Below are 27,888 nucleotides of genomic sequence, written 5' to 3'. Positions count from 1 at the left end.
TGGCTGCTGATGTTTTAGAGATTTTATCCCCAGTGGTAAAGCATTTGATCCTAATTTAATAAAACCAGGACATTAACCTCAATATGTACTGCAATCCCCAGAAAATCCCCTCAGGTCCTCTCAAAACCATTTATTTAAAGGCAAATATTTATTGTAAGTGACTTCTACACATAAATATCTCAAATCCCATCCTGTTCACCCATGTCTGCAGGGTCCAGTAGTAAAATGTTAGGATTAATGTTATTTGGGTTCTACTTGAAAAGATACCTCTTCCAGTGACATCACTACAGCTTTTGTCAACTCCCATCAGAGTTTATCATTTGAAGAAATGCAACGTCTCCAACTATATTACCAAGTTTGAGTGCGCATCATCAAGATTTGTGGCGGGGATGCGCAGCTGTACATCGTTTATGGCTTCAGTTTGAATTTTCCGTAAATATGTTGGCGAGGTCACTGGAGGAAGAGTTTACTTTTCACGCAGCAAAAACGTTGGCATTTGGTAACTGTTGATCCGATTTTAAACTGCAGGTCAATTTGAATTCACATTCTCTTGACAAAACACCAGCAGAGCAGCGTACCAGCATGCGTCACGACAGCTACAAGTCCCCTCCAAAATTAGCAACACAGAGAGAAAGAGCACCGGCTGACTGAGAAAATCATAAAGCTACGACACTAAAGCAACATCCAGACCCATAACAGTGACGACACAGCTGCTAGAACTAGACAGCACACAAGCTGAAGACACGCCGCACAGCTAACACGGTGCATGTTACAGACACTGAAGAGCACATGTCATGGCGACAACTTACAGGCACGTAAAGTGGCTGAGCAATCATTAACAGAGACAGCAGAGAGTGGGATGTCCCGTTGAGGGGAGTGCGTGTTACAACGCATATTAACTGGCATGCAAGAGCAGTCCCGCTCTGAACGGCCGCAATCAAAACAACATGCCAGTCTCATTTTCTTGTAGGCGGACGTCTTGGCTACAGTCAAGGGTTCAGACGAGAGGAGAGGGAGAGCAGGTTAATGTCGAGGGTCGTTCTGGAGGAAGAGTGGACAAAGGAAGACAGGGCACAGAGGAAGGCTGCTGCTCGGATGCAAAGGATCAACTTTGTTGAGACCGCGGAAAAACGTCAGATTGAGAATTTTTTTTTTTTTCAGTGTGGGGGATCGTAATATCATCCAGAATTTTGTCACCAGCAGAAGAAATATTTCTTCCGACTTGCTGGCTTGACCCCCTTCCCCTCACTTACACACTAGCTTCTGTCCACTACATGGTGAGATGTAAACACATGTTAATGTATAATTTTACAACTCTTAAATCATTGCATTTGACACTAATTCTAACTGAGAATTAAAAAGTAAAAGGTCAACGTAAACATGTCTCACAAATGCAGTTTGGCTTTTCGGTGAATCTGGAAGTGCGTCCGGAGGGGACAAAAACAAAAATGCTGAGTTCTAACACTTGTGTGAAACTGTATGAGGCCATAAATTCATTTGACTCCAGTAACACATTCTGCTCAACACAAGCTATTTGTCCCAAAACATTCCTGGTATCAGATGTTCTGGGAGAAACCGTGCAGTCATCTCAGTGAATTACTTCACTTTTAGTACACATGTCAAATGATGTATTCCGTTTATCAAAAAAGGATTTAGATGAGAAATGTTCCTTCTTTCTCATCCCAGTGGTTTTCTAGCTGTGCTCCTCTTGAAAGGATGTTGTGTTTGTCAAAGGACTGTGGGGACATCTGGTGGTGAACTGGAGAATTACTGACTCAAGCAGACGAATGAAATGTTGGGGCTCAGTTATTTAAATCTTTGGAGATGCTGCAAAAACCATTTTTTTTTTTTTTTTTTGCATTTTCCAGAAACAGAAAACATATGAAATAGAAATAGGTGTTGCACTGGATTTTTGTTTTTGTTTTTGAATTGTTATTGTTGCTAATTTAAAAAAAATTCAATTTAAAAGCGATGTGCACACGACAACAAGAGGGGATCCAGGCAGCATCAACCAATGTACATGCAACATTTATAATACATTCAAATAGGTCGCTTCAATCGGGGGGTGCAGTAGCAGGCTGTGTTTTCAGAAGGGAAACAAAACCATGTTACTCACAATATATCACTATTAAGTGAATTTTTAAGACAAGTTTCCAAGCAGCAGGAAAAGAATACATCAAATGTAGAGGTTAGGTATTAGCTGCAACATTTTCTACAAGACAAACTGAAGTAAATTTAAGTGGAGGAACAAACAAAGTGGCACATGATGTTTTTTTTGTTGTTGTTAAGTAGAGAAATCCATCCAGGTACCTGTGGTGTTAACAGTCTCTCTGAACGCCTGTTAACATCACAAAGTTATCAATGAACTGTAACAGTGAACACAGCCATTATTTGAAAGAAAATATAGCGAACATTGACACAGGCAAACAAACATAATGCACACTGGATTTACACACAGTCTGTGAGGAGATACTTTATCAAGCTTGGTTTCTCACTTCTCTGTATATTTATCATAAAGTAGGCGTCACGGGAGACAGAGAGTACACTGTAAATGTTGAATTATTAACTCTATGCTTTGATTTTGTCCATTAGAAGTGGTGTCTACCTGAGCAACCCATAAGGAAAAATGAAAAAAGAAAGAATCCGTTCACCCAAATCCTCAAAAAGCTGAAATCTCAGAGCTTCAGCGTGTAAAACCAAAACGTTCTGCATGACCTGAAAGTCCTAAAAGTTCTGTTTTTGTAATTTGGGTGAACTGACCCTAAAATTAGGGCAGGTATTCACATCATACAGACATCCAAACATGTAGTTGTACTGAGGAAACTTGGAGCGCACCCGTTTGTTTTGACTGCGGGAAGAAAACTGATGACCTTTCTTCATGCGCAACTTACAAGGTTTCATGGAGTGAATAATTAATGCACGAACTAAATGGTTTGGACAAAATGGCTATGTAGGTCATGTAAATACACCATCACACCGCCACTCCAACGCTAACTTCTGTGCTTTTTCACTTTAGCCTGCGCAGGAATATTAACGAGGTCACACTAACTTAGAAAAAGTGTTTATATGTAATCGCTTACATTTCTTGCAGCCACATTTCTTTATCCTTTTGGGATCAGTTATGTCATCGTGGCAGGCCTTACAGTAAAACAGTGCCCTGCGGAAAGAGAAACAAGAAACCCATGTAAAGTGACTCGTCCGCATGGCCGAGCACCAGACATCCAAAATGCTGAAATTAAGCGTTTACGGACATTTCATCTCCGCTACGTCGACAAGAAGTAGTTTCAGTTTGCATGTAAGGAGCTATTAGTAAAGCATTAACAACTATTAATAAAGCATTCTGGGCATTTGTCTGTAAATAAAGTGAAACGTGCCAAAAGTTGTACAAAGAGTGAGCATTTCTGTGGAGGTTTGGTACTAATGCTAAATGAAGCTTTGATCTGTTATCAGACCCTGTAGTGGGTATCAGGCAGCGGCATCATAAATCTACTGAGCCCTCTGACAGGTGACATCATTCTCCAACCTCGACTGTACATACCCTTAATCTGTCAAATCTAAAAGCAGGTACGAGTCCTCCTCAACAATTTAATCATATCAAGCAACGAAGCGTACACCTCTGTCCATATCGCGTGGTCAACCATTTTGTTCCCAAACTGGCGTTGTGAAGCCTCAAGCTTAATATGTTGGCCATCGCCATGTGGCTATTTTGTTGCCGGTAGTGGCCGTATTTGGACAAGCGGGGGATGAGCCCACAAACATCTCTCTGAGGTGTAATATCTCAATAGATGTCAATATTTTTCTGATGGACCAACAGAAAAGTAATAAGGAGTGACTTCAGAAAATGACACCATAATAACTTGTGAAAAAAAGAAGATTGATCTTGTAATTCATGGGAGAAGTTGAATAAAAGTCTATGGAGCAAGAGCCTTTTTTGGAGCCAACCCCTAGTGGCCCTCGGGAGTATTGCAGTTTAAGTCACTTCCGCATTGGACTAATTCTTTTAGCCCTGGAAGCTCCATCCACTTTTATATACAGTCTACGACTGGCAAACATCAGTCAGCTGTATTATACTGTAACACGTGGCCTGACCATTCCACCTAATTAAAGAAGCATCCTTAGCTGTATTAAAAACCATCCACACTATGATTCCATTTTATGAAATACACCTTACTGCTTAAAAAAAAAGGATTGAACTAATGTGAATAGTTTGCATCTTATGAGGCTTATTAAGTTGTTGTTTTTTTTCAACATATTATAGCGCAATTGAGGAAATGTGAAAAGAGATACTGTACGACAGGCAAAGCAGGAAGAGCACAGCCTCTATTACAGAAGAGACTACTCTTCGACACCATTTAATCTCAGGTCTCATTCCTTACCTCTTTACTTCTTTGGCATCACTGGCGATGAAGAAGCCCAGGGTCCCCTCCTGCATTTTCACATGGTTTCCAGGGTTTATCAGGGTGCTGTGAGGATTTGTAGACCAAACATATCACAACAGATAGTTATATCACAGAATTTGCAAAGCTCTACACTAATCACTAGCAGCGGCACACTCTGCCAGGATTAGTTTTCGCAACTCATTTGGCAGGATAGCCTCTGTTTATTAAATTAAGTTGATGAAAGCAGATAGCGGTGACACTTCAGAGGGTGTAAATGAGCATCAGTGCATTAGAGGAAGCACTAAAACAAAGCGTCTGCTGTGCTTAAAGAAACCAACTGCCACCGTCCCCATTAATTTGTCAGGATGTTATCAGAGGGCCCTGTGATGTCTGCGAAAATAAACCAATTTAGACACCAATTTAGCACATTTTCCAGAGCCCTTGTGTTTGCAGCCGAGCAGGGAAGCTGATTCAAAGCAGCTTCATCACTGAAAGCAAACACTAACAGCAAACACACCTGCGTATTCAAGTTTTTGCACCCATGAATTTGAATGACTCCCAATGACCCGCTGTGAGCAGCTCCACTTACCTGCTCTCCCTTATATCAGACTTGTACTCTATAGCTATCAGTAGTAGCTTTAGCTTCACGTAGCAGAGCCTGCAAAAGAGAATAACAATATAATTAGACCTCATGCACACTAAATATTTGTAGCTTTCTGAAAATCCCCTTAGCTCCGAGAAAAAAAAATTCTACTTCAAGGTATGATTTATATTTCTGAGGCTGGGAACCTGATTTTTATGGACACGTGTAGTTAATATTTAAATATGGGGTAAACAATATAGGATTTTGTCCCATTTATATGCATGTCAGTGGTTGCTTTTTTTGTTCTCAAAATTACGATGATTATTTATTACATTTAATATCGTGATTTTTGATGTGGACTTCCAAGGATTGAGGGGGAAAAAAAGCCTTTTGTTTCTTTCACATTAACACAGTAAAATAAAACAAAGAAATTGACATGTCAAGATGATACACTGCTATCTGAAGAGAACTGATTAATAATTTTGAAATAAGATAATCTTGGGAAAAATAAAACTACTTGTATAAACTACCATGCTAAATGTCACAATGTGTACATTATTTGTAACCCAGGAAACACAAAACAAAATGTAGGAGAAAAGAAAACAGATGTTTATGGGCACTTACTCGCAAATCACAGGGAAGGACAAACCCACAAAGGCACTCGACAGGTACTCTGTGTACATCTCATTGGCTACTCCTTCAAGGTAATACTTCTGCCATGTGTCCTCCTCAATCTATGACAAAGACACAAGATTGTACCGTTACAAAAATACCACCAAAAAAAATAAAAGTAATGAAAGTTCAGTTTACTTTTTTCATCCCTACCCACTCACCAGATGCTGCATACAGGCCTCATCTGGTTTAATCTATTCTGACTTTGTTTATGGCTAACTTTACTTTTTAACTTATTCCAGTGAGCACAGATGGACACATCTTAGTTGTGGCTACCTTAATGAAGGACCTCATGGAAAACAGGTTGGCCAGCATGGTGGAGAGGCCCTGAGCCAGGCAGCTCTGGGCAATGAACCCGAGCTTCAGCTCCGCAAGGCAAATGGCGTCATCTCCCTCCTTCCAGTTCCAGCTCGGGATGTTCAAAAGGTGTGCCTTAAGCAGAGGAAAAACAAGATTTTAATAATACATGTTACATCTTGTATTATCTACGTTATACCATTTTAAATTGCCCAAACATAGTTTCAATACCAAATACTAAAATACAGCATTCTGAAAAGCATTTTGCACATGCAGCAGTAACAAATATCTAACCGATGACTCGATTTTAACTTTGTAGTTAATGAACACCAACCTTATTGTGGTACTGCAACATTTGAGTAATTATTCTGATCTTTGGATGGTAGTTCTTGATAGATATCACCCTGATTCAGCACAAAAAAAGACAAGAAAAAGTCAGAACATTTGCAAAATGTTTCCTTTTTTGTGATGCGCCTGTGATATTTTATGAATTTCGAACTTCTGAGCCTTAAACCCTAAATGCAATTCTCCATTAAGCTTTTATGTGTATTTATAACATTTAATAATACAATTTGCTACTCTTAAGTGAATTTTAGTTGCCAGGTGAGGAGGTTCTACAAAAGAAACTGTTCCTCTGTAGGTTTTTGGGATGATTTCTGAGCCTGAAACAGAGTTCCTATCAATTCTGAAAGCATTTTGTACTCGCACATATTAACCACATGAAAAAAAAAAATCTGAAACACATTAAAACAACAGTTTCCCCATCCAATACTGTCCTGTTCTTCTACCCCAAAAATATGTATTTTTCTCAGATGATACAACTCAGTTGAACTTGATAGGTCACAAAAAAACAAACAAGAAAAACAAAAGACAAAAGAATGAAAAGCCTAAATCCTGGAGAATCTGGTTTGGTTTACAGTACCTCATGATGTTGGAGGCATCCTCTGCGTCAGGATCAGCACAGTATTTGTTGGCTAAGATTAAACAGGCATCAGCTGACTCAATCTAAAAAAAATAATAATAATTCAAATCCATATTTGACAGTCAACAACAGTATTATAGTTAACCTCAGAGCCACAGAGGAGGAAGTATTGTCTCTCGGGTACCTTGACTCTGGCCAGGTCATGTGGGTTTAGAACGGATCCTTGGTAAAACTCTACTTGGGTGAAGTGGCGCTTAAACAAGGCTTCCAGCTCAAGATTAGGGGAAATACTGAGAAAACATTTAAAAAAGACGCCGTTAAATCTGAAGACAAACATTTCCAATCCTCTAAAGTTTGTTTTGTTTTTTAATCTTGTGCTATGAAATTTATTGGGGTTTTTTTCAGGAACACAAGTGCAAAATCAAGTTTTGTACTTACTTATGGAGAAAAACAATTTCTACATTGACATCATCCCTGTCCTTGTGTAGGAAGTCTTTTAGAAAGTTGGACACACTCTCAAGTGTTATATGACCACAGACCACGATGTGCCTGGAAAACGAGGTGCAGAATAATAATGAAACTAAAATGCAGTCGGAATCAAACAAAAAAATAAAACAACACAACACAAACACAAATTGTTGTTTCATCTTCATCCTTGTCCTACAATCAAGAGGTACATTTGAGATGAGACGGACACAATGAACATTTAGGTCTCTGTTTGGAAGTCTGTGTGGAAATCATTAAAAAAAACTACGTTACAAGGGAGAGTTTGATGTTCCTGTCGTGATGTGTGAGGACTGAATGAGAAGGTTAGAGATTGCAGTGGATTTCAGGGCCAGATTATAAAGGATCAGTTACTTAGATGGAGATTATGAAATCAGCACACAGCCTATTTGATTCCCAGATATCACAAACCCTTTACATAAGAAACCCAGTTTACATGTGTTACCATCTTTCTTTATTATATCTTTATTTATAAATTACACAGGGAATAATTCAAAATGTTAACGTCTTATCTTGGATGCTGAGTGAGTCTTTGTGACTTTAAAGTACAATATATACACCAGAATCTACTTGTTCTGCTAGTTTTTAAGGAGAAACAGTGATGAGTAATGAATGTTACCTCAAGTAGAAATATAGAAGACAGTGGAAAATAGAAAAATAATGAAGCTAACGTTTCTGTCCAGCTGGAAAAATAGCCACATTAAAAATAAACATGCATTAATATTTAAAGCTTTGGGAGCCAAATGGGAAAAATGAAAACTGGTGCCTGCTAATATCATGCCAGCTGTGAATACTACCTCTGTGTCGATGAAATATAAAATTCTTAATCATAGAAAATTTGATAAACAAGACAAGCATTTTATTTGAAATTCATACAGCTTCTATAGGAAATGTTCTACAAAACGGACCAACAGAATAAGTTCAGATTTGGTTTAGGAAAGTTTTCCAAACCAAATCTGACTTCTTTACCACATAGTCAACAACTACAAGTACCAGATGAATCCAAAAGCCATAAACTACAATTTGTTTTGAGCACCGAGGCATCCAGCAGAATCTCACTATCGTTAGAAACAGAGCTTTGAGGCACAAAGGTGTGTATATGTTAAAGGAATAGTGTGACATTTTGGAAAACGTGCATATTCACTTTCTTGCAAAGATTTATACAAGAGCATCAGCGCCACCATGTGAGTAGTTTAACTTAGGAAAATCAAACTTTGGGTAAAAGTAAAAAAAACAAAAAACTGGTGAAAGTCCATAATTTACACCACCGAGCCACCCCTCCTCCCCCCTTACAGACTTTACTGCCATTTGTAGTGCCTTGTACTGCCTACCTTTCTTTCGTTAAGGGGGGCGTTTTCTACCTGCCTCTGTTTATATACGTACATGTTCTTATCATGCCTAAGCCAAGCATGACTGGCTGGAAAAGAAGTCGAATAACAAGAGATGCATAAACACAGATGTAGGATCCATATTGTACTATTCTGATAATGTCAGGACATTTATTAAAATAAGATAGCAGACTGTTTACTAATGATTAAATCACTATGCAATTTGGGATTTGGCAATTTCGTACATTGTAAAATGATAGTGCAAAAACTATAATTATTGTAGATCTGGCAACGCTGAGTGTGAGGTGAGGTAGAAGGCGTGATAGGCTCTGTTAGCATATCAATGAAGCGCAGGTATTCCTGTATTCTAACTCGCTGACACGAGGCTAAACAGGAACCAGAAACGACCTATATTGCGCAATCAGGAACATATTTCAGCCGCAAAGTTGACCTGCATTTAATCATATCAGAAAAACCAGTCACAGTACGGCAAGTGGCTGATGATGATCTCTGCCGGAACTGGCCCACATATTTCCTGCTAGCAGGGTAGCCTTATATCTAACATACAAAAATAAGAGTATTGATCTTCTTATTTAACGTTTGACAAGAAAGAAAATACGAGTATTTCCCAAAATGTTTTTTTTTTTTTGGTTTTTTTTTATACTCAAGATTATATTTAGTCCTGAGGGTGTAGGTCAGACTGAAGATTAAGGCCAAGAATGTTAAAAAAAAAAAAAAAAAAAAAAAAAAAAAAAGCAAAGCGCAGAAAGAGAAGCAGAGCAGAAGAGATTTTCAAGCACAGAAAAACCAGAATTTTTAAAAAGAATCAGCATGAAGCAAGCGATGGCACAGGACCAAATGTATGAGTTTTGTTTTTACTTCAGTGCTAAAAAAAAAAATACAGGTAAGATTGTGTATATTATATAATCATGGTTACTCATTGTTGCCAAAATGGTTTTAAATACAGTTATTAAATATATATAATTTTTATACAAATTCATTACTGTAGTACAAAATATTTATGCTTAATTCTTAGTCTTTGAGAAAACTGTATTCTTGCTATCTGCACTGATCCATGAGGAGTTTGATCTGCAACCCCATCCTGTATAGAAATGTGTTTAGTTAAAATATTACTATGGATATTCCTCTGAACAGATATTTGATTCATTGTATGTTATTTAGATGATTTGTCTGGTATATAAATTTGCGTTTTGGGTGGTTGAGAGAGGAGGATGGGAAAACAAAGTAAAAACATGTGAATGAGTGACTTAAAACACAAATTTGATAAACACATACACTGACATTAAGCAGCCTCGGTACAAGTAAGACACCACAAAACATGTAGGATTTTCTCATGCTACAATACACTGTGAAACACCTGTGAACTTGGGGAGAGACCAGATTGTTTTTGTCATTTTGTACAGAAATTATAAAGTTGTTTTTTTTCATAAATTTGTGTATATGTCCATACCGTTACGTTTTTTTTTTTATTTATTTTTTTATACTATTTATGGTCTGCATTCTTTTCTAAGCTATGTCAGCATTTGATTTAATGGTGACGAGTCTACACAGTCTTCCTGGATCTACACATAAAGATCAACAAAACAGTTGGATAATCACAGTTTATATCACATTGAGAAACTCCGACATGTGCCACATTTAAACATGACAATAATACATCTACTGTGTATGACTGCACTGAAAAAATATCTGTCTTATAAGGATATCTTTGTCTATTTTTGAGCTCCCAAAGTCCTGTTAGATTGAAAAGGCAGAATTCTATCAAATGCAGCAAGACAAACATTTCCCCATGGGGACAATGAAGTGTATCATATCGTATCGTATCGTATCGAATCAAATACTGGCAATCACTACTACAAACCTTTGAAAAAATGTTGGGGGCGAGCAGGTTTTTTCTCTAGTTTTATGAAAATTGTACTTTTAGGACTCAGTAATAGACAAAAATCACTTGTTAAGATGGAGATTTCTTTGCAGTGTAAAAGCAGACATTGATTCGTGACAAGCAGCAGTAACAGCTTGTTCACATATAGAAGCAGTAGCAGTACAGAACAATAAACACATTAATCATGGCCAAGTTCTTCAGTCACAGTGTGACTTTAGTGCTAATTGAGATCATTACATCTCAAATCCCAGTTTCATGACATCTATTTTAGCATAAATCAGAGTATTTCACCTCTTTATGAGAGGTCCATTTGAGTCACACAAAACCACACCATTACAAGTTTGCTGGTTTTTAATTTGTTTGACTTACTTTCTGCCTCTGGTCGAGTTATAACTCCCTCCATATTTCTTCCGATTAAGGATGAGAGCAGCAATTTCTGGCACGTAGCGAGCAAACATGGCCTACATGCATGAAAAAGAAAAAGAAAAGGGCATGCAGAGAAGGTTCTACTGCGGTGGAGGCAGTAGAGCCTCCTTGAATACTTACTTTCTCCCATTAACCGCACTATAGGAACCACCATATTTCTTGCGGTTTCCTATTAACTCTATGATTTCAGGGACGTAGCTTGCAAACATGGCCTAAGGAGAAGATAGGAGACAGAAGAAGAGACTAAAAAAAAGACAAGCAAAGAAGAGCAGGTCCTCTATTTTTGCTCTAAAGAAATCCCTGAAGTCTGAAAGAGGAACACTACTGTATGCGCAGCAGTTGTATTAATATTTATTTGTTAACAGGAAAATGGAAAAAGAAAATTTGAAATGTGTAATTCATTCAGATTAACTGAATAATATTGTGTGAATGTAACGTGAATTTATTTCACAGTTACATTCCACATATTAAGAAAAAGTATGAAAATGAAAAATGAAATTAAAAAGGCTTATATTTACAGATATTAGAAGAAAAAAGGAGACAAATGACAGCAGATGAGCGATATGTTGATCTGTGGTAGAGAAATTGAAAAAAATATAAAAATCAAGAAAAAGCCTTTTGTGCCATGTTTTGTCCAACAAACACACGTGTCGGGTTGATTTGAATGGCTCAGCCAAATGGATGGCAAACATTTAATGAACTAAGAGACTCTATGCTGCTGCACAACAAAGTGAAATACCACAAAAAAACGAACTGTTTTCATAAAGTAAAATTTTAAATGAAGCAGATATAACTCTGAAAATGTAGTTTTGCAATGTTTGCTTGTTTATTGCATGCTAATGAAAGATCATCCTGTTTTAACTTTATTAAGATACTACCACAACAGATTGCAAATACCATTATGAAAATTAAATATTCATTCCATATTGTATACTAATAAAACAAAAGGGGCTCTTTAACCTCTCAGCTTTTTCAGTTTATAAAGAAAGGTTAATATATAGTTTAATTTTGTTTTATTTTCCACTGAACATACAACACTTCTCATTTAATGGCTGCACCATTCTTACAGATTGAAACGCTGGTGTCTTTTGCATCATTTTAAACACAAATCTCCCAAATTCAACCTCGCATAGTATATCGGGGAACTTTTCGATCTCCCTAAGATATTAAAATAAAATCTTAGTGGTTTGGACAATGTTTGCCTGCACAGCATGAATATTTTTTACTGGCTGTTTGCATCAAAGACTTATTTTTTTTGTCCTTTGTGCCCAAAGTGTAATTTATGTTTACTTATAAGTCTGAAAATTTAATGATCAAAAAAATGTGGGCTTTCCAATGAGATACAAAACTTAATGTTGCCCATAATGACACATTTACACAGCTCATTCTATTGTCCTATTTGACCATATTACATTATGTCCATCCCGAATAAGACTTTATGATCCGGTTAACTTTGCCCTCTAAATGATCTTTGGTCTGTAGTAAATCCCAGGGAGAATATGTTCTTTCAGATTAGAAAATAAGTCAATAACGTGCCTTTGAATATTTGTGCAGACAGTGGGATACAGTAATGTCGCTTCATCCATAAAGCCAGGCTATAATAAATCATCCCCATCTCACTGTGTTTGTTGGAAAGAGAGAGGGAAAGCGGGAGGGTGGAGCCGCCTGAAACCGCAGCACTTTTACAGTTAACAACAGGTGCAAAACTTCTCAAGTATTCTACATGTCAAAAAATCAATTAACATCAAACTAAACAAACCCTCAGCATTATACCTGAATACATGCTGCAATGATGTGAACAACTCATACAGGACATGACATGCAACATACTGTGATGAGCCACAAAAACACCTCAGCGTAAACAAGAGGTGAATGGCGTCCCGAGTTGAGTCCCGGCGTTTGTTAACACCTGGTGGGGAGCGATGACTGGTTGCATGGAGGATTTTAAGCAGGGAATAAGTAATGATAGGGATTTTTACCAAACCACCAAGGATGAAGAAGACCATAAACAGGCGGCCCAGGGTGGTTTTGGCATAAACGTCTCCATAGCCAACAGTGGACATTGTAACCATGAGTAAGTAGACACATTCCCAGTAGGAAAGCGCTTGGGAATTTTGGAAGTTTTCCCAAGGATCCCCTGAGTTTTCCACCTGGAACAGAGGTGGAGATTTAAACAACAATCATAAAAACAAACAGCTGTACATTTTCTCCGTATAATCCTGTTTTACGAAGCAATTCAAATACATACTAATAATGAGCAGGCATTTACTATACCACCAAACTTTCTCCTTAACGTGAATGGCTGCCACCTACTTACCAAATGAATGAAGCCTGCTGCAGTTAGCCATGTGCTTATGAAGATTGAACACAGGTTCACCAGCTTAATCGAGTTGCTTTTTTGAAAAGAGCCAGACAACAAAACATGAGATATTAACTACGAGATATTATATATCTTTTAATAGTTATAAAGCTGGTATAAGAACAATAAGTGCATCTAAACGTGAAGAAGTCTAAACTTTCAAAAGAATTCAGTCCATGTTATAAAACTCATTATACAGTCTTTATATAGTTCATACATAATGTAATGTAAGTGTAAGGCTGTTCATTGTGACAAAAAAAATTATGAATAGGATTCATCCTGAATTATTTGATTTGTAATATCAATAACATGCAAAACAACACAGTGGAAATCTTGCACCTGCTTTGATTGACATATTTCCCTGATAAATCTGGAATCTGGAATTATAGTTTGCTCGTGTTGTTGTGGTATGTTATGTTCCACGATAGTGACTTTTGGCTATAATCGTTTTCTAAATAAGCATTTTCACAAATTAAAAATGTATTGTGTTTATGATCTACAAAAAGATCTGACGTTTTCATCTCATGCCATTAAAAAAATATGACTAATGTAAACAAATGTATTTTGTGAGCAAATCTCTTATTTACTATGTAATTTAGAATTTATAGGCGCAATGTTTTTTGAATAATCTATTACACTGCATGTCCTATTGCGGTAAACACTCCCTGCATGACTTCAATCTGCATCTTTGTGTGTTCTCTATTTACTGTCATCTGCGTGAACTACTGAGGAGATTATTTTAAAGCATTTTGTTACGCTATAAGCTCTTCCTGACATCTGTGCAAAAAGCTTTAATTCTAAGCAACAAGGGCACGAACAGAAAGCTGTTTCATTCAAGACTGCATGGTTCAGTACAATGGGCCGTGTGTGCACAACCCAGCACATTACTGACTGCCGTACAGGGAAATAAGCTTTCAACTCAATATTAATGTTTACCAAATCAAATGAAAGCGCATGCTTATTTTGCATCTGGCAAAACTCTGCAGAAAGGCTCACTTTTCTCTTTCAAAAGAAAACCATGCTACAAAATAGACCTTTGCATGCAATGTTCACACATAAAACGAGTCAGAAACACGACAAACAGTCTGCTACACGAACAAAAACTGAAAGATAAAATATAATACACTTACCTCGTCTTTAGTATATTCAAAAACTGTAAAATTTCTGAGAACTGTATCAACCTTAAGGCTCTTAAAAACCTCAAACCTGTGGGGAAAAAAGATCATAAAGACATGACCAGAGATCATTAGTAACAATTCAGACAACATCGGAGACATTCGATTGTGGTTTAACAGCAGCTTCATACCTTTCATGCTTTCATCCATGTTTATCAGTTTCATTGGATTCATATTGATCAAAAAATGAATCTCCAAGACAAGCAAATCAAGCAAAACTAACCGCTTACTGTATTAAAAAAATATTTTTGCAAGAAGTGGGGAAAATGTTGTAAATTAGCTCAGCATCCCAGCTATCGCTTCATCAATTTATAACGCCCTGTTTTAATCTGAGGAGGCTCGCAACGCACCGGCGTCTACCCGACACATGCTTCATTTCTGATGGATAACGTGGACGAGATGAAAACCTGGATTAGAGTAAAGACAGGTGGACGTGGTCACACCGAATTGAACCAGTAAACAGATGTGACGTCAAATCCTAAATTTCAGGGTATTTATGGGAAGAAAAAAAATGAAGCCAGTGGCTGTTGCCAAGAGGTCAAGGACGACACAAAAATCAGCACCGACAACGCCAGCCTGAGCTTCTGTCCATGATCACCGCTTGATTGGATCATATGTACATGCTGATATTAGATAACAGCCTTGTTGTTACATATTTAGAGGCCTTTCAGTCTAAAAAGCTTAAATCATTTCTACAAAATCACATTTGATCAACAAGTGCTTTGTGTTTCTTCATTTAGGTACATTGCAGTAAACAACTGGCTAAAAAAGAACCTCCCACCTGAGTTTAAAAGCCAAATGATTCATAGAATAAACTCAGTTTGAAAAAAAAAAAAAAAAACTGCATCCATTCCAGTGTCGTAGCTGCATAAACAACTAAAAGCCACATCAGCCAAGAGAGAGCAATCGGCTAAAATCCATCTCCACGTGTATTAATTGGGCTGACAAATTTCCCTGCTGGAGTGGATTTGTGTGAATGCCAAATGACATAAATCAAAGACGTTCCAGGCAATCATTCAGCTAAAAAAAATATATAAGTACGTAAGCTTTTATATAAATGACATGAACTTTCGCGTGCCTTGCCAAAGCTAATTTTTCATTTCAACTGAGTGTTTGCCAGCTGGGGAGCATAGTACAGAGCAAATCCTGAATCTGCTCCAGCTGACACACAGAGTCCAAAGAGTTCTGGACATGGCAACCTTCAGCTTTAGAGGAGATTCCCCTCCTTTCCACAACCTGCAGGTCTTACCCCAGTAGAAGACTACATGGAAGCATGCACCGAAGCTGTACCAGATGCTATCCTGGTCCTCTTTGTCGGCGACCTGGCCGCGGCACATCCTGACCCTGTAGCCCTTCTGGAAGAGCTCCCCGGTGGATTTCTTGCGTCTTCTTCTATTAGGAACCGTGTCTGACTGCGTCCCTCCATCAGGCCCCCTGTACACTAACATCTTCGTCGGAATCATGTTTAGAAATAACAGGCAAAAGTTTCCAGCATCAAGTCCAAAATCTTCTTCACGCCCAAGGCTTCACTGTTCTGCATCTGCCTTTAAAAGAACTCGTGTCAAAAAGTTCTCCTTGTCCAAAAAAGAAAAAATGCCACGGCAACAGTCAGATGCTTCAACGACATTCGCACCCAACAGTCAGGCATCAAAAGCAGCTCTTTTTTGAAGAAGCATTTTGATCTGATTTACTTCGGACCTTCACAGTGTTCTCGTGGCGATCAGGCGACTCGGCGAGCTTAAAGCAAACCCTTTTCCCATCAGGATATTAGAGTGTAAGCTCCTTTAGGAATCATCCAGGAAAAGGAAGAGGCCATCAGCTGGCTTCACAATGTAACCTACATCTCAGGCCTATAACACCACAACTGCTGCTGGCAAACCAAATTTCATTCTCTAATCTTGGACAAGAACAGCGTGTAGCTCTGTGTCACATTTACAGCAGAACACAAGTCATGTGAACAGCCACTAAAGCTGTGTATGGAAAGATGAGAGGCTTTGGCAGACATTGTGTTTTTCTATGGATTTAGTGATTCTGAAATAATCCCTAAATTAATCACAGTTGATGTAATAACTGTTATTGGAGCTGACGTTAAAATTAAGTGCGTAGCATGAAAGATGTCACCGTACAGACAGGAAATACAAAATCTACAGCGTTCAGTCTCAAATGTGAGTACAAATATGAAATATTAGTCACTTTCTGAGTTGTAAATCCTTTCATTATATTTCTGTAGAGTGAGTAGATTGAATGAAATAATGATTTAAATATTTTCAGAGACATATAAAGAAACAAATGAGACGTGTTGTTTTTTTTTTAAATAAACATGATTTTGTATAACAATGTTAGCACTTAGTAGTTAGTAGTACTTTGTAGTTTATTTGACAACAAATCAACTAAATTCGATCATGGTACATTTTGCATAAGGTTGTTGAAAATGTTGTGTAAAAACTTTGCAAGATTAATAACAGAACAAGAAAGCTGAAAAAGGTCAGACTTTCCTCTAATCTTATCAGTGGATTATTTTGCTTCTTTGAGATTATGTCAAAATCATTAAAAATATAACTTGCAAGTTAAACTTGTTGTAACTGGAAGACGAGGCATCCAGCAACGAGGGATCACACGGAGACAATCCTCAGATTGAAGTGTGACAAGCCAACAAGATTGGAAACCTCTGACCAAGACAGTTTTTTTTAGCCAGAGCAAAGCAAGTCAGATGAACATGCAAAAATATCAAGTTTGCTGATGATTAAACATATGATTCAAAGTTTGATCATAAAGTTTGCAATAATAAAACACTATGTGGGTTAAAACTGAGCTCCTTTGTCAAGGAAACATGAAACCAATTAACTGCTGGTAAACTCAAGACACCAAACTAAACAAAAACAACTTGCCTCAGAACTGTACTTCAATAGTTACTTCCAGTAAAATTCCTCGACCATTAACACAAAATGACAGACCTCAAAAGTAAAACCCCTCTTTCCTTTTCCATTCATTATCCTGCAGCCCTGTACCTGCAACCTCTGGGCTCCTGAACACAGTTATGAACCGCTACTTTGGACAGTTTGTTTCAGTGGACAGTTTAATACTGAAACCCTCTTTCGTTTTTTTGTTTTTTTTACTTGCACTCTGGAGGAAAAAGGTGCCGCATGTGGCTGCCACCAAGACATGAGTATCTTATCTGGAGGAGTAATGTCGCTCTGAGTTCTTTTCACTGTCGCAGATGAATGGGATGCTCATATTTAAGAAAGAAAAGAAAAGTAAGGAAATGTTAGTCTCTAAGCCCCAGACTCTGCAGTAAATACTCTTATTAGCCACTGCAGGTTGTTTGTGCACGAAATATCTGAGAACATATTCTACGTAACATCCAGAATGTGTGTCATGCTCGCACCGAGAAGCCTGGCGTGCATCAATGAGCGTGTTAGTGTATGAGAATATTAGCGCATACCGTGACCGTATTTGTGTCAAAACGTTCAGACAGGAGGATTGGCAGATTGACAGATTGGCTGAACGCCTGCTGAAATATGGATTTGGATGAGAGGAGGGAGACTGACAGCTGCAACCAGGCCCCACTGAGCTGGTTACGACCTCATCACCTGTTTGACCTCCGTTTGACCGAACACAAAATCAATCACTAATCCTCCACAACCAATTGAGGATATAGGATTTTCTTTTTTGCACTGGGGAAATAAAGAAAATGTCAGAAAATGTTTTCATTGTCAGTGTTCAGTTCTAAATAATAACAATATTTGTTTACTTTGGATGCAGACAGACTTTTCATAGCAGACAGTTTGACTTGCAGAAAAGCAAAGGTGCTACTACTAAATGCTCTGTTCTACTGAAGTATCACAGAAATACATTAAAGTGAGTCAGTATTAGAAATAACCTAAAACTGAAGATAAATGTAATTCATTATTATTATAACCAATATTTGTTATCTTTTACACCTCTGCTTTTCATCCAGTCACATTGTCAAAATGTCTTTTCTGGAAAGGCCCTTATAGAAGACCAAATTCCCGTCTGCACCTGTGCACCTTGTATATTTAAGTTTGTATACATACCTCTCTCTCAGCACCTGGTGTGTGACAGGAAGTGCTGTATGCTGGTTTGTGTGAAATACAGTAAAGTGAGAGTCATGTGGGCTGAGCAGACAACAAAAAAAATGGCTCCTACGCCTACACAGACAGTAACAGCACAACAACAGGGTGGTGTAGGCAACAACAGCATCGCAGTGCTGCTTACACTGCTGTTGGAGCCGGGATATCTGGAAAATCAAGGCAAAACAATCACCAGCACCATGACAAACATAAACTAACTAAAAACTAACAACTGAACCCCAAGCAGTTTGTTTTAGAGGCTGATTCTCAGAAGGCTCTAAGTGTCTGTAATATGAGTAATGATGAGAAAATATTGCGATATCTTGTAAACCACAGCAGAAATGAGTAGTTGGCTGATTGCTTAGTCAATATAAACCAAAATAATCTGCAAACATTTGATGATCTAGTCGTGATTTGCATCACTTTTCAGGCAAAATACTAAAACATTTGCAGCTACCTGCTTCTTAAACTTGAATATTGTCTGCGCTTCTTACTTTAATATCATTGTAAAAATAAATATCTTTGGAATCTATTGTTTGCTGGCCAAAACATCACAATGGATTTTGGGACATATTTAGAAATGCCCATTTTAGCCCAAAAGTCTACTGCTCTGACTATGTTCACATTTACTGATGTTACAGTAAGTTTATACGTCACTTATTTAAAATAAATATTCTTCTGTCTTAACACACTATCCATCCTAACAGACCTAAATGAGAGGAGACCTAAGAGTGGGTATAGACAACCATATGTCATGTGTTCAAGTGACAAGCAACAACAAAAAAAGACACAAAATCTAAATTAGCACTAAAGCAGAGTAGAAGTCAAGCTGCACTGAAAAGTAGGACACTAAATAAGACAATATATATTGAACATATTTTGATATTCAGCATGTGATATGGCCACAGGAAATGACAGAAATTATACCAAATAAGAAATCCAGGCATAGTACTAACACTATGACAAAAAGACCGCTCTATATGTTCCGTGTACGTACCAATAACTATCTGTACAGTACAACGTAGCTAACAACGATATCAACACTCAAAGTTGTATCAGCTTAAATGGCAACTGTACTCCCACACGTCCACTAGATGGCATCACTGAGCAGCATTACCTTTTACTACTTTTGTTGTCCTCATACCACAAGTCACAGTGCATCAGCTGAGGGAAAATACACAGACATATTATGCAACTGTACCCATCAGGCTGTCACACTGAGTCTAAAGAGGAGGGGGTACGGTGCTGAGAGAGGGGCAGGTGCTGGCTGCATGGCAGGTGCGTTCCTCAGCTGACAGGAGAAGAAAAAGCAGCTATAAAAACCTGAAACGCAGTAAAAAAAAAAAAAAAAAAAATGATCTCCTTTAATCCTGTAATTCCTCACAGACCTCTCCGAGTGATGAGTTCACACATTTAGCAGATTGACTTCTATTCTAGCGCTCAAGCCCCCAACAAAGCCTATTACCTTTTTCTTTTTTTTTTTTACCCATTCGTGTATTTTTCAATCCCAGCATTATTTCATTGGAGTGTTATTGCAGGTGTGCTGGAGGGCTCTGCTGGAGAGGTGGAGGGCATGTGAATGACAAGCACAATGCCCAGTGCTGACCACAACGCGCTGCCAAAGTTCAAAAATCAACTTCCATCAATGGCACACCCCAGGTCAGCCATACAATATTTGATACTGTTGTCAAGCCAATCAGATTGAGTTTAACAAATAGAGCTCATAAAGCTTTGGAGTCACCATGCTAATCAGTTTCCATGCTGTGCTGTAGCAAAGTTGTTAATTTGATGCACTATTATGTATGACTGTGACAATCAATCACATTTTTCATGCACATCATGCAACATCACAACATAAAGTTCATTTCAAGACAAAAGTATCAAACTCATATGGCTGACAGTGTAGGTGTGCCCACGTACATGACCACAAAACACCAAGAAGTTCCCTTTTTACAGCTTTAGTGATGTGCTGAGATTATCTGGCGCGTTCAGTGACAGATGTTAGACCCGTAAAATCCACTGGGTGGCACCACAGGCTGCTGGTAATATAAACGCTCAACTGAGCCACTGTGGGAACGAAGTGTGCTTCCTTACCAAGCCAGCTCCTGTTCAAGTACACTGACACAAACACTGGAGGAACCGTGAAGAAGTCCACCACCGAGTTCACCTCCAACCAGAACCACAGCTTGTCATTGGCAGCGATAAACTGTGACAATGAGGGATAAAGATAAGAAAAAAATTCAACACATTTTTTTGTTCTTCAAACAAAAATGCAGTGACCTTACTGTTTTACTTACACGGAGACCGAAGTACAGCAAGAAGAACACGTTGAATGCCATGTCGATCTGCAACGTGAAGTCTTTGTAGAAGTTCTGACAGGACTCAATAGGACTATTAGAGACAAAAACAAAAATATGTTTATGTCCAAGGGCAGGGACCAACAGTCAAGTAACAAAACACGTGGTAAAATGTATATATTATAACATGTTTCATTAACAATAAAGTATAAAAGATGCATTCTTCTTTTCCTGAAAATGCATTTTTAAGATTTCCAAAAGAAGAGAAACATACGTGTTCAAAAAAAAGTGCAATAGTTGGTCATTTCCAGTGTTTTTTTTTCTGTTGAGAAAGGGCATGCATTTATTGTCACACAAGCAATAACTTGTTAGAATACCTGATTAACCCTTAAATAACTGCAATACAATCTGTCTCAGGAATATGTTGTATTCCAAGAGCAATCTTCCATAATGGAAATGGTGCTGCTTTCCTTTCAGCATTTCCCATCTCACAGACAACATATCATGTACTGCAAATATTAGGTCAAAGATGGAAATGCAGAGCCAAAGCAGTAGTTTAAGGGTTAAATGCATGCAGGGTTCATTTAGTCTTTTATGAAATCAGGCAGCCATAGCAAATGCTAGCAATGCAGTGAAGTCTCACCCTCAAAAAGCTTGTATCTGGCACTAAGAATTCAAATAAAGAGAAATAATTAACCAAGTAAATGTGAATATAATAGGTTAGTATGACTGTGTGCTACTAATTAATGACCTGGAAGTTGAAATTAGCCTCTTTATATATTACGAAACCACAGGCTTACTGTACATTCAATATTTTACAATACTGTGGAGAAAAAGTGTTAATTAACTGAGTGCACAGCTATGATGGGGATTACTTAATCATTTGAATAAATAAAATAAATGAAAACAGAAGAGAATTATTTCTAATAGAACAATCATGGTTAGTTGTGTTAAAAATGAAATTCAGCACTGTAGTGATGAAACAATCAGCCTGTGATGTGATTAGTTGACAGAAAATTCATGAACAACAATCTTGATTCTATTTAATAATTCTTGCTCGTTTAAGCTTCTCAAATTTGAGAATTTTTGCATTTTAAATATAAATGAATATCTTGAGTTCATTTGGATCATTTCTTGTAAAAAATCAAGGTATTAGAAGATGTCTTTTGGTTTATCAGGCCTCTAAAATAAACAACTGTGAAAAGGAAAAATTACTCTCGAGTTCAGTGTTACAATTTGTGGACACACGATGAGCTGCTACAAAGATGTATTTCTTCAATTTAGGGGGTCACAAGACAAGATACGTGTTGAGCGCCGCTGCCCTAAAGCACAAGTTGCAATGACTCATGTTTGTCCTTCTTGTTCGTTTGTTTGTTGTCTGTGCTAGTCCTCTACCTGCAGTGCCAGCACACTTCAGCTTCACTAATGCGCACCACATCACTCAACAGCTGCAGTTCGCCTGTGCCGTTTAATACCACTCAGATTAAAGCAAATTGCTTTTGTTATGTAAAAAAAACAAAACTCCATGATAAGTGACATTAAAGTACCTGGGGGATTATTCTGAACTGATCTAATTCACAGCAGTGACACTCTGTAGATCTTCTGTTCGATGATCAAGAGGTTGGTGATGTGATAAAGAAGACAAACCATCTGCATCTGCCTCACACAACCGTCACATTTCATCATCTAATTGAAGCAGTATTTAGAAAAGTCCTCATCAGCACTGAGTATTACTCCAGGTTCTCTAAAGTGATTAAAATTGTACCTGTGAATAGACTGTATTATAGCTTTGTTACATTTTCTGCAGCAGCCAACAACTTTTATAACCTTGAAATGTTCTACAATAATATTTCAAGTGATAATAACTAAAAGATTTGATGACTTTCATAGGAGTTCCTGCTTGTGGTATCGTGTAATAGACATGTCAGTCCACCAGAGGATGCCATGTCAGTGTCCCGTTTGGCCTTGGCCTGGCGTGAAGAATAGACTAAATATGACCAGGGTCACAAAGAAGGCGATGTGATGAAGCACAAAGAGACATCCACACGTCCACATGTGGAGGAGGTTAGATGGAACAAACACAAGACTTTCACCCAGACAATCTCGGAGCTGGAAGGCAAAGGTCAATCTGGATAAATGTAAGTAAGTTCCGCACAAAACATTATGTATTTAGCTTATGTAACATGCATAATGTTACTTATGTAAAATCTTTTTACGCTTTTTTTTTTAAGCGAAACATGAGCTTTTCCTGAACCTAACCGTGCAGTTTTTGATACCTAAACCAAATGTGTTCTTTTCACACCTAGGCAAGGCTACACGTGACACTGACACGGTATCCTCTAGTGGACCGATGGATGTATTACACACCTGTGTATTACGCAGCTTTGGACTTAATGAGAAGATAAATTTATTGCCGAGTTTGTGCTTTAAAAACCATAAGCTACCTTAAATGTGGGGTAAAGGGTGCTCCACAAAGCCCAAATTCAACAAAGTGTATAGAAAGCTGGTAAAAATGAAAGTAATTGATAGTATAATCTTGAGTTCAAATTTTAAGCACCCTTAAAGCAGAGCGACACATACCCTTTTCTTGACGGCAAAAAAGGCACCTTTGTGAAATATTTTACAAAACGTAAAGCTTATTGTTGTTAAAATACCAAAGTAGAATAGTGAAGCACTAAACCTTTGTTCAATGGTTTGATTGTATTGTAATTTACTGTATGTTTGTCTCCAATATGCTGCATGTTATCAGCTTGGTAGCATGTTTTGTATGATTATTTCCTGCTTTTTAAAATCAAGCCGAGACATACATTTTCACTAAAGGAATTGTTAGATTCAGCTGTTTTTCATCTTGATTATTATTAAAAGCGAAAAAAAAAAAAATCCTCTGACATCTGTAAGAATAGTCATAACATGCCAGATAGTTCTGCCCGCATTCGCTGTAATGACACATCAGCCCAGCAAATCCCTGTCATTGCAGGGTGACAGACCATATAGCGGAGGCAGACCTGCAGTGCTAAATAATTGAGTTCCGGTAGGCCTGGGTTGGAAGAGGACTAAGCCTGTTATGGATCAGACAACCCCCCTAGCCCACAGCAGCACTGGTGTCTCCGTCTGTCCTTCATTCAGTTCAGGTTCAGATCAAACAGGACAGATCAGCTCACATGTAGGGAGCCTTAATGCTTTCTGATGGTGCTGCAAGATTCATTTTAAGGCGTAGAACCTTAAAAAAAAAAAAGAAGCTGCACAAATGCTGAATCCACTGATGGGGGGAAAAGTCACAAAGATTACTTAAACCAGTTATCATTTTAAATTGTCAGCACAGGTGCCACTATGATGTAAGGAATATACAAGTTTTCTATGAAAGTATTTGTTTCATTTGACTTAATAGGTAAATAGCTGGGTGTCGTCTGCATAGCGATGGGAATTTGCCAAGTTTAACATCTACCAGCTAAAAGATCATTTTCTGAGGAGCTGGAGATCAAAACAGAGCTAAAAGGAGATTAATAAATGGAGTCAAACACTTAACTTTCATTCACCACAATTCTAACTGAACAATAACTGCTGGATGTGTATATGGGCAGCTTTTCCCCAATGCACTCAAAATATCATCTTAAGAGTGATAATGTCATTGTCAATGTTGTATTTACAACTTCTTATAGCTGGCCCGAGTTATTGCAGGTTAAAGAGGACTCTGCCAACCACAGGTCTGTCAGGTTTTTGTGGAGTTTCTGATTGTCCAAAGAAATCAGTAAAAAAAAAAAAAAAAGGTAGTATTTAAAAAAAAAAATGTATTAAAAAAAACGATTAAACAAGACTAAGAATCTGATCAAACATTCAACACTAGCTTTAAATACACTGCAGTATCGACCTAATTTGTTCAGTAGTCCATGTTTAGGCTTGACATCCTCCTTCAACACGGATGAAACAATAATACATATCATCCTGACTTACAATGTGGCTACAGAAGTCGTGGGTGCAAAGTAAGACACAACCAAAGATTTATGAAGTAAAACTCCCTCTCAAACCAAACTGGCCTCTTCATCTCTGCTCCTCACCGTTTGAGCACTTCTTTGCATCTAAGTGGGTCTGCTGTGTTGATGTCCCTCTCTGTCGCTTCTACTTGGGTCAGCCTGTCCATCATACAACAGCCTCAGCAGCCCCACAGGACTAATTACAGGAAGCGCTGTATCTGTTACAGTCTGCTGCCACTTAGAAGCACGCAAGAGAGCAGCTAACTGGCTGCTCTTTTGCCTTAAGTACCAAGCTTATTGGGCCCGACAGGTAAGGAAAAAAAAAATGCTGTCTGAATAATAGAAAAGACTTGGACAAGACTGAATGAAAATTTAGATAGAGAGCCTTGTAGGATGGATATGAATATAAGTAATCGGACAGGTGCTGCGGCATCACTCCTCATTGTGTATTTAACAATTCCTTTTCAAATGTATGAAAAGGTTAAAGGGAGAGTTTGAAGGTCATCCTTCATCAGGTGCAAAGGTATCGGGCGCTGCAGCAAGTAAGTTCTAAGAACGGGAGGCCACAGCTGGCATCAGTGAGGATGTAACTCTACCTGAGCTTGTGCAGATAATGAAATGAGATCATGCTTGCAAACTACATCAGAGCAAGCCAAGCCCTCAGCTGTATGTGGTCTTATGAAATAACAAACAACTTGCCTCTAGGACCACGAGCCTGATCACACCAGTTTACAGCCCATTTTCTCCTCTCTGCCTTAACATTGCTCCTAGTGGGGACTCCCTCTGGGGTTGATGGAAGCTTTCATGCTGGTGTATTTTGCTCTACGCTCTTAATGGCCCTTCCTGTCCAAACACCACCGGGCTGCAGTAACAGTACGCTGTCGCGCATGTTGCTAAAAGGGTCTTCCGCTTCCTCGAGTCTGATGAACGATGGTGATTGTTTGCAACAGGAACTTTGGACTTTCCTGCCTGTCTGAGCGTCTGATCCTTTCATAACAGAGATTAAACAAATATCATCTCTGAGCACTGGCTGCTCGCCACCAGAGATTTCCAGTAAGCCCAGATCAGTTTACCTGGAAGGGGATTGGATAAAACAAAAACAAACAAACCAAAAAACCATCCAGTATGTATTCTTGAATCCTATATAGCAAGCACAAAGCAGTGTTATTAAGGCCAATTCTATATGTGCATGAGGATTTATGTGTGTAGGCAACACTTAATAATCTTTTCAACTGAAGCAACATCATTTTTCCAGCAGGGCTATTATAGATTTAGACTGCAATATACAGTGTATAAGTAAATTCATATGTTTATTTTACTGAGAAAACGGTCCACATATAAACATTAAGTTTGAATAAAGCTACTAAGATTTGAGCTACTTTGCTTAGAGGACAGGGACAGCAGGACAAAATGTGAGACATGCTTCTCGTTTCTTGATTTTTCAGTTTTATCAGTCCGTCTTCAGACCTGCTCTGGTTGGTATAGATTAGGGATGCTACCATGATTTTCAAATAGTCGTAAAAATTATTATTATTTCTTTTTTAATCGATAGGTATATGCGACTACTGTTCTTATTTTCCGTTTATATGGCTCCTGGTTGTAATGCATTACTTCCGTCAGGTGGCGGTAATGCACCTGAAAGCTGTTCACCACTATACATTTCCATGAAGACTGTTAACGTTCACAAAGACAAATCTCCAGCGTAGATCCGATTTTATGGTCACATGAGAAATCTCACCTTGAGAGCGACATTTTCTCTCCATAAGTAGTCTTAAAAATATGCATGTGTGATGTAAGTGCATTGCAAATATTCTGTATTGGGATGGGAAGAAACAGGGTTAATGGTGGACTTTGAGGCAGAAAAGTAGTATCACTAGTGATAATTTAACTCTTAACGCAAAATACTTACTCAGAGGAATCTATGAAGTATATTACAAGGGCTCCAATGCTGAGTGCAAAGACAAGCACCACCTAGAAAAAAAGAAAAAAAAGACATTTTACTTAAATCTGTACTTTTATATACTTTTATATATATATATATATATATATATATATACACACACACACACACACACACACACACCTGGTTTAGACCCAGACAGTACGTTTATTCTTTAGATGCTTTGGGAGATGGGAAAAGGAGGACACCAGCCAGTTGACCTATTTGGCTGACAACACAAATCTATTACAATATTTAAAATATATTACATGCGTATAAGAACCACCTTTTCCTATTTTTCAGAGAACTTTTCAAAACTAATTTCTAGACTACAAACTGTAAAAACAAAAGGAGGGTTACTTGAAGGGGTCTTACATGACACTTGTCATGAACATGAAGGAGGTTATAAATGTTTATGACTTGTCATTAAAGTGTCATTTGGTAAGTGATATCATTTCTAATGCAGAGTGGACACTGTTTGGGATGTTTTTGTGACGACAACGTGACATAAACCAAGGGAAGATAACCTGTCAGTGTCTTTGTTATGAAAACTTAACCAATACAATAATTTTAAAGTTAAAAAATATTTTAAACACTATTGATTTAAATTCGCAGAAAATATCAAATCATTATTCTTAAGACAAAAATCCTAAATATATTGTGCGGTTCCACCTTCTTCAATGTGAGTATTTGCTTCTTTTTATATATATATATGTATATATATATATATATATAAACTGAGTATCTTGGATTTAGAATATCTTGTAGACTTGGATTTTACCTCAGAAAGACATCAACATTTTTACTTATTTTCCTAACTTTCTGACATTTTACAGCCTAACTGATATAAAAAATAACTGACACAACAATTAACAGATGAATGAATAGTGAAACCAGCTCTATATCTTTTACTCTTCAACTCTCAGAACTATTAGACAACCTCAAACATAGCAAGAACAGAGGAGCAAATGCAAAGAAATAACAGAAATGTTTTTCACGGTTTGGATAAAATGTTCAATGGTTAATAACGGGCATGGACAGA

The 27,888-nt window shown here is 37.8% G+C and overlaps 1 protein-coding gene across 15 annotated transcripts in view; it reads right to left on the bottom strand.

Annotated features, from left to right (window-relative positions):
- LOC138201885 (calcium-activated potassium channel subunit alpha-1a-like) overlaps nucleotides 1-27,888 on the bottom strand; it is an 83,625-nt gene that overhangs the window by 25,963 nt on the left and 29,774 nt on the right. For 7 of the 15 annotated variants that reach the window (XM_069155413.1, XM_069155417.1, XM_069155415.1 and 4 more), the window contains exons 3-19: nucleotides 26,817-26,878; nucleotides 20,937-21,030; nucleotides 20,734-20,845; nucleotides 14,504-14,579; nucleotides 13,332-13,407; nucleotides 12,994-13,164; nucleotides 11,135-11,226; nucleotides 7,292-7,402; nucleotides 7,038-7,143; nucleotides 6,854-6,936; nucleotides 6,266-6,335; nucleotides 5,911-6,066; nucleotides 5,587-5,696; nucleotides 4,969-5,037; nucleotides 4,377-4,463; nucleotides 3,081-3,157; nucleotides 810-983 (exon numbers count right to left, since the gene is read on the bottom strand). In XM_069155413.1, coding sequence (XP_069011514.1) covers nucleotides 810-983; nucleotides 3,081-3,157; nucleotides 4,377-4,463; nucleotides 4,969-5,037; nucleotides 5,587-5,696; nucleotides 5,911-6,066; nucleotides 6,266-6,335; nucleotides 6,854-6,936; nucleotides 7,038-7,143; nucleotides 7,292-7,402; nucleotides 11,135-11,226; nucleotides 12,994-13,164; nucleotides 13,332-13,407; nucleotides 14,504-14,579; nucleotides 20,734-20,845; nucleotides 20,937-21,030; nucleotides 26,817-26,878 — 1,726 coding nt within the window. Of the gene's footprint in view, nucleotides 1-809; nucleotides 984-3,080; nucleotides 3,158-4,376; nucleotides 4,464-4,968; nucleotides 5,038-5,586; nucleotides 5,697-5,910; nucleotides 6,067-6,265; nucleotides 6,336-6,853; nucleotides 6,937-7,037; nucleotides 7,144-7,291; nucleotides 7,403-10,957; nucleotides 11,050-11,134; nucleotides 11,227-12,993; nucleotides 13,165-13,331; nucleotides 13,408-14,503; nucleotides 14,580-20,733; nucleotides 20,846-20,936; nucleotides 21,031-21,579; nucleotides 21,603-26,816; nucleotides 26,879-27,888 lie in introns of those variants that run through there. The other 8 variants (XM_069155420.1, XM_069155421.1, XM_069155425.1 and 5 more) reach the window with 4 other exon arrangements.

This window comes from Embiotoca jacksoni, unplaced genomic scaffold (assembly GCF_022577435.1).
Source record: "Embiotoca jacksoni isolate LCO1_2020_lvr unplaced genomic scaffold, fEmbJac1.0.p SCAF_20, whole genome shotgun sequence".
NCBI lineage: Eukaryota > Metazoa > Chordata > Actinopteri > Embiotocidae > Embiotoca > Embiotoca jacksoni.
This window is presented reverse-complemented; position numbering and strand designations above follow the sequence as displayed.